This window comes from Monodelphis domestica, chromosome 3 (assembly GCF_027887165.1).
Source record: "Monodelphis domestica isolate mMonDom1 chromosome 3, mMonDom1.pri, whole genome shotgun sequence".
NCBI classification, from domain to species: Eukaryota; Metazoa; Chordata; class Mammalia; order Didelphimorphia; family Didelphidae; genus Monodelphis; species Monodelphis domestica.
This window is the reverse complement of record NC_077229.1, coordinates 192,943,834-192,953,897: the sequence shown is the minus strand read 5'-3', so window position 1 is coordinate 192,953,897 and position 10,064 is coordinate 192,943,834. Positions and strand designations below refer to the sequence as shown.

Here is a 10,064-nt window from a genome sequence, read left to right as displayed (position 1 = left end):
CCGTCCCTTACATCCTGGCCTTTTCGGTCCCTCCACCTGTTCCATTTACTGTGGCTTTACCAGGCACGAGTCTTTTCCCGCAATTCTCTCCTTGCCACACCCTCCTTCCCCCTTACCCTGTTCTTCTGCCAGCTCTACCAACTCCCTTCCCTATGCCACACTAGCCTTTTTTCTCCCCTTTCTCCTCAGCCCGATCCCCAGACCATGCCCACGCCCCAATCCCCCAACACACACCCCCGTTGTTCTCTCCCCACACCCTTTAGTTTGGCCGGGTGTTTCACTCGGATAGGCTCTCTAGGGCCTAACGGGTCCGTAGTCCCACCCCTCCATGGTCCAAGCATTACGTCATCGTCGGGGGTGGGGGGCAGGAGCTTGAACCAGATAGGGACTGGGGGAGGTATGGGTCTCGGTGGGGGGAAGGGAGGGGAAGGGGCTCAGGGGTGGAGCCTGTTGCCTGCTGCCCCACCTTCACTATAAAAGGCAGTGCAGGGGGGCTTACGCTATCTTAAGAGTGTAAGTCTACGAGAAGAATCGTTGTGGGTTCCAAGTGAAACTGGGAGGGGGGTGGGTGTGTGTGTGAGAGAGAGAGAAGGAAAGAAAGGAAGCAAGGGACAAAGAAAGAAGGTAGGGATCCACTTCGCAAGCCAGGCATCATGCGTGAGATCGTGCACATCCAGGCTGGTCAGTGTGGCAACCAGATAGGAGCCAAGGTGAGTGCTGGGCGACTGGGGTGGGCAACACTTGTTCCAAGGTCTGGTTGGAATGGTGGGCAGCTCCTGAGAAAGCTGCTGCTTCTCTTGCGTCCGTCCGCAGGAGATTTCCCCGAGCCTTTGTACGAGTCCCTTTGTAACTGAGAAGGGCGCGATCCACGCCGATCTACCAGAAGGCTGAGCACTTTGAGGATTTCCCAGTCTTTTCTCCTTTATTTTTTTAAGAAATTGTTTTTTGAGTTTTCTACATCTTCTACTCTCTCTTTTTTTTCTTTCTTTCGTCTTATTCTTATTGTGGACGAGGATGCACTCTAGCGTGTGTGAGTGTGAGTGTGTGAATGAGTGAGTGTGCGTCTTTACTCGATTGAGCCTTAATCGATTGAGCCCACATAGCTGCAGGGTTGGGAGGATGGGAACCTTGCTACTGAGGGCTGAGAATACACAATTACCCTCCGCCCTCTTTTCTTTATTCTCTTATTCTCACTGTGGAGATGTATCCCCAGGTTCTCCATTACCTTGCCACTCCCACTCCAGCCTCCCAGGTCGAGCTGTCGAACCAGCCCCTGGCTTCTCCCAGAGCTTTCCAGGCTAAAAAGACGATGGGAGATTGGGGGGGGGGGGGGGGGGGAGGGGGAAGGGGGAAGGGCAAGGAAGGACAACACCAAAAAAAAAAAGAAAGAAAAGAAAAAGAAGGAAAGAAAGAAAAGAAAACAATAATAAAAATAACTGGAATCCTCTGGTGGTGGTGGTGCTGCAGCTGCAGCTGCTTTCTTCTCCCTACTCTCCCGTTGCCCGAGGGCTAACTGTGCTGGTTCTGAGCAGCTTTTTCTAAGGAAAACGCCCAGTTTTGTGACCCAGAGAAATCTCATTTTTCTGAGACCTGTTCCAGGCTACCCGAAGTGGGCGGTGAGAAAGGGAGGGACGTTAATAAGTTTATCTCTTAATGGTCTTTAAATTGCTAACTGTAAATTCTGTCGCAGTTTTGGGAGGTCATCAGTGATGAGCATGGGATTGATCCCACAGGCAGTTACCATGGAGACAGCGATTTGCAGCTGGAGAGAATCAATGTTTACTACAATGAAGCAACTGGTAATTGCTTTTTGTCTGCCCTTTCTTCCCAAATATCACCTTCCTGCTTTTCATAGGTGTGTAAGTGATATGAAGGCAGAGACATTTGGGAGGGGGTTATTTTATTTTGTATCTCCACTCCTAGCACAGGCCCTGACACATGGGAGGCACTGAATACATAGTTACTAAATTAAATAGTTCTGATTAACCATACCATCTCATCAGCATAAGCAATATTGCCTGCTTTCCCTACCTGGCTGAATACCACTCCCTCAGCAACAATTCAGTAGGCTTTCTAGACTGCTCTTAATTTTAGAGGACCAAGTTGAGACACTACTGTCTTCTTCCTTTGTCTGAGAACAGAAGTCTCTGTGATAAAAGGAAATTGTATTGTTTTAGTCTTCTTCCTCTTGAGATTTCTGCAGTGATACAGAATTCTGCCTTTTGTTCTTCCTACAGGTAACAAATATGTACCTCGAGCAATCCTGGTGGATCTGGAGCCTGGCACAATGGACTCAGTCAGGTCTGGACCATTTGGCCAGATCTTCAGACCAGATAACTTTGTTTTTGGTATGTGATTCACATATCTGATGCCATCAGAGATCATTTTATATACTAGCATTATAGGGCCAATAAATAAATTGCAAGTATTCTATAATTTTAACAACCTGTTAATGAAAAAAACTGTTATGTCCAAACTTTAGCTATTATAGATTTGTATATAATAATGTATGCAGATCATTAATGTCTAAACAATTTTTTATAGTAATCAGAAATAATCTGAATTCTCTAGTGACTCACTGGTTTACATTAAGTAGCTTAGGGTAATGATGTCAGATGAAAATAGAAATGGGGCCTCATCATTTAAAAATGACATTATGTTCTATTATGTTTTTATTTATTTTGTTAAATATTTACCAATTACATTTTAATCTCTTCTCAAATAATGTTACAGGGCTCTGGGAGGCATGTTTGATGCCTCTGGCTTATGGTTCATACCAGATGTATACTTTAATCACTAGTGATTGATATACCCTCTTTCTCCTTCCCCTTCCAGGCCAGAGTGGTGCAGGAAATAACTGGGCCAAAGGCCACTACACAGAGGGAGCAGAATTAGTCGATTCTGTCCTGGATGTAGTGAGGAAGGAGTCAGAAAGCTGTGACTGTCTCCAGGGCTTCCAGTTGACCCATTCCCTGGGAGGTGGCACTGGGTCCGGAATGGGAACCCTGTTGATCAGCAAGATCAGGGAAGAGTACCCAGACAGAATCATGAATACCTTCAGTGTGATGCCCTCCCCCAAAGTGTCCGACACCGTGGTGGAGCCCTACAACGCCACCCTGTCTGTGCATCAGCTGGTGGAGAATACCGATGAAACCTACTGCATCGACAACGAGGCTCTGTATGACATTTGCTTCCGAACCCTGAAACTCACCACACCCACTTACGGAGACCTCAACCACTTGGTCTCTGCCACCATGAGTGGAGTGACCACCTGTCTGAGGTTCCCGGGCCAGCTGAACGCTGATCTGCGCAAACTGGCAGTGAACATGGTACCTTTCCCCCGCCTCCACTTCTTCATGCCAGGCTTTGCCCCCCTGACCAGCCGTGGTAGCCAGCAGTACCGAGCTCTGACGGTGCCTGAGCTCACCCAGCAGATGTTCGATTCTAAAAACATGATGGCGGCCTGCGACCCGCGCCACGGTCGCTACCTGACTGTGGCCGCCATCTTCCGGGGCCGCATGTCCATGAAGGAGGTGGATGAGCAGATGCTCAACGTGCAGAACAAGAACAGCAGCTACTTTGTGGAGTGGATCCCCAACAACGTGAAGACGGCCGTGTGCGACATCCCACCCCGGGGCCTCAAGATGTCTGCCACCTTCATTGGCAATAGCACAGCTATTCAGGAGCTGTTCAAGCGCATTTCAGAGCAGTTCACAGCCATGTTCCGTCGTAAGGCTTTCTTGCACTGGTACACGGGGGAAGGCATGGATGAGATGGAGTTCACCGAAGCGGAGAGCAACATGAACGACCTGGTGTCCGAGTATCAGCAGTACCAAGATGCTACTGCTGATGAACAAGGGGAATTTGAGGAGGAAGAGGGGGAGGATGAAGCTTAATTCAGAACTTGAGGGTTTAGGAAAAGGAAAAGCTTTAGTTAAGAATGCAAGTCTTTTGGGGGGATGGTATCTTCATGATTGTACTGAAGAAGCATGGTCTCTTTAAATGTGTACTTTGATGCTCTCCACTGTTGCCTGTCACCATTTTTTTTCGTAACTGATTACATTAATGTAACAACTGTGATACTTCTGAAATATTGTTTTAAATGGCTAAAAAATCACATAAACATTTGTGACTTTAATGGTGTCCTTCCTTCTTTATTTCTCTGCACCCTACCAAGAATAAGTATAAGCTGGCCTGACATTTTAAATATACTATTAAATAATAATTCAATGTCTACTAATTCTTAAAGCCAAACCTTTCCTTAAAGAGACAAAATAAGTAAAGTTCAAATGAATCTATTATTTCAGAATAGTAAAACTGGATCAACTAGCCTGAATTCTAGATTGATCCTTCCTAAAAGAATAGTTTAACTTTATTGTTGGGTCCCTATAAACTGAACAATTAACCATATTTCCAAATGGAGCCCTCCTTCCCCCCCCCCCCCCGGGTTTCTCTCATTCATTAAAATTATTTTTAATTGAAAGCATCCATTTTGATGTAAGCAATTCACTTAGTGAGATCCTTGCAAAGCTAAGTTTCCCTCTGCCATCTGATTTATATGACCTGTTTAATAAACCATTTGTTTGGAGAAGGTACAAAAGCAAACCAGCTCAGGGGTAAAGGATCACAAATTCTTTTATTTCTAGAAGCTTAACAGATCTTCAAACTGAAACCCAAATAACTAGGGGAACAATGTTTATTCTCTTTGCTTTTTAGCAATAGAAATTTAAAAGGGGTACTACTTACAAAGTAGTGAGTGGTTCATGGTATTTATCTATTCATTCAAAAGATTAATTGATTTCTATTACACATAAGTCCCTGTTCTGGGAACTCAAAGGGGTCAATTACCACTAAGTCTAGAGGAGCTGTTCTTTACCCACTCTTCTGGTGGAAGGTTAATTTCTTTTTTTGAAAAAGAAACTTTGTTGACAAGTTTTATTTTTACATCCCATTTCCATCCTATATCCCTCTCTCTTCTCCCTTCCAGAGAGTCATCTCATATAACAAAAGATTTTCTTAGGAAGCAAATAGAAAAAAAAGACAAAACCTATTGATATATTGCAAAAGATCTGACAATATATGCATTGGTCCACGGTCAAGAACCTTCCACCTATGCAAAGGAGTTGGAGGAGGTGTCTTCTCAGAGCTCTTCGTTGAGATCATGCTTGTTCTTTATAATTTCCTGACATTTGCTTGAAGAAATCTATTTCAAAGATAGATGCAGTTGAAAAGGCTTGGGATTCTCATGTCCTATGGTATGATATATATAGATATGTTTTTTGGGGGGGGGTTGGGATTTTTTTTGGTTTTGTTTTGTTTTTTTAGCATATCTAAATGAAAAGATCATTACTTTGGTTTGAATTATAGTGAATAAGCAATTTATTTGGCATTATTCCTGAAAAAGTGAGATGGGTCAGTTGAGAGCTCAGTAGGGTTTCCATCATAGCTTAGGTAAATTGGATTCCTTTTGTAGATTTAAAAAATAATCTGAAACAAAGTTTCAGCCTCCACCCAAGTGGAATAAAAAGATACCCTGATGAGAAATAGTTTGCTTTGGAAGTGAAGTGAGGTGAATATTTATTGATATCAAACTTTATTTAAAGTTAGTTATAAATAGCAGTCAAGTTAATAACTAGGAAGGGCCAAGTGAATGACCTTTGAGTTTATTTAGAATGTGGTATGTTTAATGCTGGAGTGAGCCCAAAGTTTGGTTTACCTCAATCTTAATAAAGATCTCTTATGTGTTCCTAACACCTGAGCTAGTTAAAAAGTTTTGTTGCATGACTGCACTGGACCCATAGATTAACAGACACTATCCTGGGGCTAGATCCTTAACCAATGACTTAGAAACAGTCATATGAATGAGCTGCCCATTAGAAGAAAGAAGCCAAGCCTGCCAAGTGCCTCCTGGTCTGCTTTTATCAGCTCGTCTTACCTTCCCTTCACCTTTGTGAGAAGGTGACAGAAGGGTACCCAGCAGGCCTGCCAGCCGTTCTGTCAGAATAACCCATTTGCACACTGTTATAGCTTACTAGGCATGATTTGAATGGCTGAATGCCAGATTGCCCATTCAAGCAGATGCTCCTGGGTCGCCTTTTTCCTTGGGGGGTGGGGGTAGAGAGGGAGGGGGGAGGGAGAGAGGGAGAGAGGGAGAGGGGGGAAGAGGGAGAGAGAGAGGAGAAAGAAACAAAACATAAACCTCAGCGTTTATTTCAAATTTCAAAGCACAGGAAATAAAACTCCATAAGAGAGAGCCTCACACCTGGATTAACATATATATCTTGTACCCTTTAGCTTTACTTTCTACCCTACCCCACTCCTTAATTGATAAATGTGTTTGGGCTCTTTTTGAGTCCAGTGAAGATAATCAATTCATCTTTGCCCTTAATTTCCTTTCTGGTTCTTCCCTGTGGTCTTGCCCAGAGATAATTCAGTTCTGACTGGCTCAGTTCCAGGAATACATGGGTAAGGCCATAGGATTCTTTTTTGTTTTATTTTTTAAATTATTTTTATTTAACAAGTATTATTTTCTCTTTTCTAACCTCAACTCCTCACCTTTCCCCATCCCCACATATACCACATTGGGAAAGAATGAATAAAGATAAAACCTTTGTAACAAATATGAATGGTTGTACAAAACAAATCTCCATGCTGAATGCATGGTGAATTCTACATTTTGAATCTGCCACCACTCTGTCCAGAGGACCCATAGGTTCTGCTGCAGTTTTTAAAAGGCAGAAGGTGTTTGCCCTGAGTTGAACCCAAACCTCCCACAATGATGGCAATGTCTTTTCAACCTGAACTTCTTCTGAGGTATCTAACTCAAGTGACAAAGCTTTATGATACCCCTCTTCCTCTGCTTCAAATGAGTAGGATCCTTGAGAAATACTAAGAAATGGAAGACATGGCCCCTGCCCTCCAAGGACACTTGGAGAGACTTTAGGACTGAGGTGGAATCAGACTGGTCTTCAAGGGCCATGGGTCATATTCCCATGTAATAACCAGGGAACAAGTAGCACTTGCTTCCTGTTTAGAGTCCAACATGCATGGTGCTCCAAATAAATTATAATTTTAAGAAATTTGCTCTTGTGATATATGTCATATCATTCTGGGGAAGGGATGGGTGTGTGCCTGAAAAGCACCTAAAGGAAAGAGATCTCCTTCGTACTCATTTTTCCAGTAAGTGTTCCTACAGCCCATTTCTCAAAACTATTAGTTTTGGAGAGCACTTTGTACATAGAGCTCTCCATAAGTTCCACCCTGAAATCTGACCTTTTACTTTCAATGCATATGATAGTTGTTCTACACTTTTTCTTCCTTCCTTCCTTCCTTCCTTCCTTCCTTCCTTCCTTCCTTCCTTCTTTCCTTCCTTCCTTCCTTCCTTCCTTCCTTCCTTCCTTCCTTCCTTCCTTCTTTCCTTCCTTCCTTCCTTCCTTCTTTCCTTCCTTCCTTCCTTCTTTCCTTCCTTCCTTCCTTCCTTCCCTCCCTCCATCTCTTTTTTTTCCTTTTTTTCCCAATTAATTATATCCTACTCCCAGTGACCCCATTTGGGGTTTTCTTGGCAAAGATACTAGAATATAAGTTGCTATTTCCTTCTCCAGCTCATTTTATAAATGAGGAAAATAAGGCAAAACAGAGGTAAGTGACTTGCCCAAGGATCACAGCTAGTAAGTATCTGGAGCTAGATTTGAACTAAGGTCCTCCTGACTTCAAGCTTGGCACTCTATTCCCAGAGCCACTTATCTGCCCAGTGACATTTTTTTTTATAAAAGTAATTTAGCCACAGGCCATTCATTGGAGAAAAGATTTAGAATTATATCCATTTCTCCCTTCAAATTCATCTGAAGGAGTCTTGTATTTCCAGATAAATTTATTTCACACATAATGGATTCCACTCCTGCCAGAATAAGCTTTCTTAATGCAATGTTCTGATCATGCTTCTCTCCTATGCCATACCTTCAATGGCTCCCAACTTCCTACTGAGTGGATAAATAACTCCTTTAAAATGAAAAACTCTAAAATCGGAATCTTGCCTTCTTCAGTCTGACTCCAATTTACTCTGCAAACCTGACTTTATTCAATCTCTCTACCAACCGAACAATACTATTCTCTAAATTCCCTTTCTTATCCTGCTCTCTTCCATTTCCTATGCCTTGCTTATGTGGTTTCCCACGCTTTGAATTGACTATCCATTTCTACATATTGATATTCTTCCCTTCCTTCAAGATCCAACTCAGGTGTCATCTTCTCCATGAATTTATCTTTGATCCTCCCTCCCTCAGGTGAAAATGGTCTTTCTCACCTTGAATTCTCTCATAAAGCACTTTATCTGGATTGCTCCTTTATCCCACCATTTTTTACCTTGTGAATATTATTATAGATTATAATTTTTTCAAGAGAAAGGCTGTCCTATTTCACCTTCCTATCCTCAGTATCTACCCAAATCAATTAATATTTGTTGCATTGGATAATCAATTTTTTAATATCATAGCTGCTCTTTTTGTGGTGGTAAAGAATTAGAAACTAAAGGGATACCCTTTGATTGGGGAATGGCTGAACAAATTGTGGTATATGATGGTGATGGAATACTATTGTGCTATAAGGAATAAGGAACAGGATGATTATTGAAAAAGTCAGGAAGCCTAGTGATGGCCCAGGATGCAATAGATGGCCTTGGCATCTTCAAATTATGTATTTATTTTATTTAGTTGTTTAGTAACTCTTACCTTCTGTAGTATCAAATCTAAGACAGAAGTGTGGCAAGGGCTACATTATTGGTGTTAAGTGATTTGCTCAGAGTCACATAACCAGGAAATATCTAAGGTCATATTTGAACCCAAATCCTCCTGACTATAGATCTGGTGCTCTATCCACTGTGTTACCTAGTTGCCACTTAAAAAAAAACAAACCCTCTTACCTTCTATAGTATCAATCCTGAAGTAGAATAGCATCTTCCATGCCTGACCAAGCTCTAAGTGCTCCAGAGAGCCTACTTAAGTTGCCTTCTTGGCTGTTGAAACAAATTGCTTGGTGGTATTGATCTTAAATCACCAATGGGTTTGAGGTCTTCCAGTTCCACTCAATCTGGTTTATTGAAAAGGTTTTACCAGGGTGTGGCTGCTGTAATGCTATAGCTTCTTGGAGCCACAGGTGAGTGGTGAGTGCCAGGTGGGCAGCATAGGTGTATGAGCAGACCCAAAAAAGGCTTGGCAAGCCCTCCCACCAGAGGTGCTAGTCCTCCCTGCAGAGCCCATAAACCCACGAAGAGTTTGTATTATTAGCATTATAACATCTTATAAATAATAGGTGTTTAACAAATACTTATTAGATCAGATTAGATTTCATTGCCTAGAGTGTTCCGAGTAGAGGGCAAACAACTAAGTAACACTTAGTTGGGGGGCCAGAACACTCTTGTGGCAGGCATGGCCAGGGAATCTCATAACTCTGAGCAGCCTTCTGGTGATGTCACAGTATCACTGTCTCCCGAGTATCATTTCTCTACTACAATAAAATCATGGGTTTAGAGCTGGAAGGAAACTGAAAGATCATCTAGATCTAGTGTTTTATAGATTTAGAAACTCCACCCCAAAGAAATTAAGTAATTTGCCCAAAGCCATGTAGATAATAAATAAAAGAACTAGAATATGAACCCAATTACTCTGACTCCAAATCTATCCAAATTTCAAGGATGATGATACCTTGAATGAAAATGTTCTGGATGAAATTTTAAAGAAGACAATGACTGTAATCAATTAGATTAAGCACATGTATTTTTTAGCAGTTGGATTTAAAATTTAGATTTTTTCTTTATTATTAATAATAACAACTAAAATTTATATAGTGCCTGCTATGTGCCAGGCATTGTGCTAAGGATTTTTTACAAATAATATCTCATTTGATCCTCACAACAACCATGGGGAGGTAGATGGTATTGTTATTTTACAAATTAGGAAACTGAGTGACTTGCTCAGGGTGAGACAGCTAGTAAATAAATATCTGAAGCCAGATTTTAATTCAGGTCTTCCTGACTAGGTCCAGTGCTCTATCCACCGCCCCATTCATTA

At 42.1% G+C, this 10,064-nt stretch overlaps 1 protein-coding gene across 1 annotated transcript; it reads left to right on the top strand.

The window, feature by feature from the left end:
• The first annotated feature begins 238 nt into the window (after positions 1 to 238).
• TUBB2B (tubulin beta 2B class IIb) lies at positions 239 to 4,138 on the top strand. Its single transcript, XM_001368157.3, has 4 exons — positions 239 to 710; positions 1,691 to 1,799; positions 2,238 to 2,348; positions 2,836 to 4,138. Exons 1-4 carry the CDS (start codon positions 654 to 656, stop codon positions 3,894 to 3,896), a joined length of 1,338 nt encoding a protein of 445 aa, XP_001368194.1. The 5' UTR covers positions 239 to 653; the 3' UTR covers positions 3,897 to 4,138.
• Positions 4,139 to 10,064: the final 5,926 nt, after the last annotated feature.

Bases quoted from the DNA above. Each gene is read 5' to 3' on its own strand.
- TUBB2B (XM_001368157.3), top strand. From the start codon at position 654: ATGCGTGAGATCGTGCACATCCAGGCTGGTCAGTGTGGCAACCAGATA. The intron at 711-1,690 runs GTGAGTGCTGGG...ATTCTGTCGCAG, and splicing joins GCAACCAGATAGGAGCCAAG to TTTTGGGAGGTCATCAGTGA. The intron at 2,349-2,835 runs GTATGTGATTCA...TTCCCCTTCCAG, and splicing joins ACCAGATAACTTTGTTTTTG to GCCAGAGTGGTGCAGGAAAT.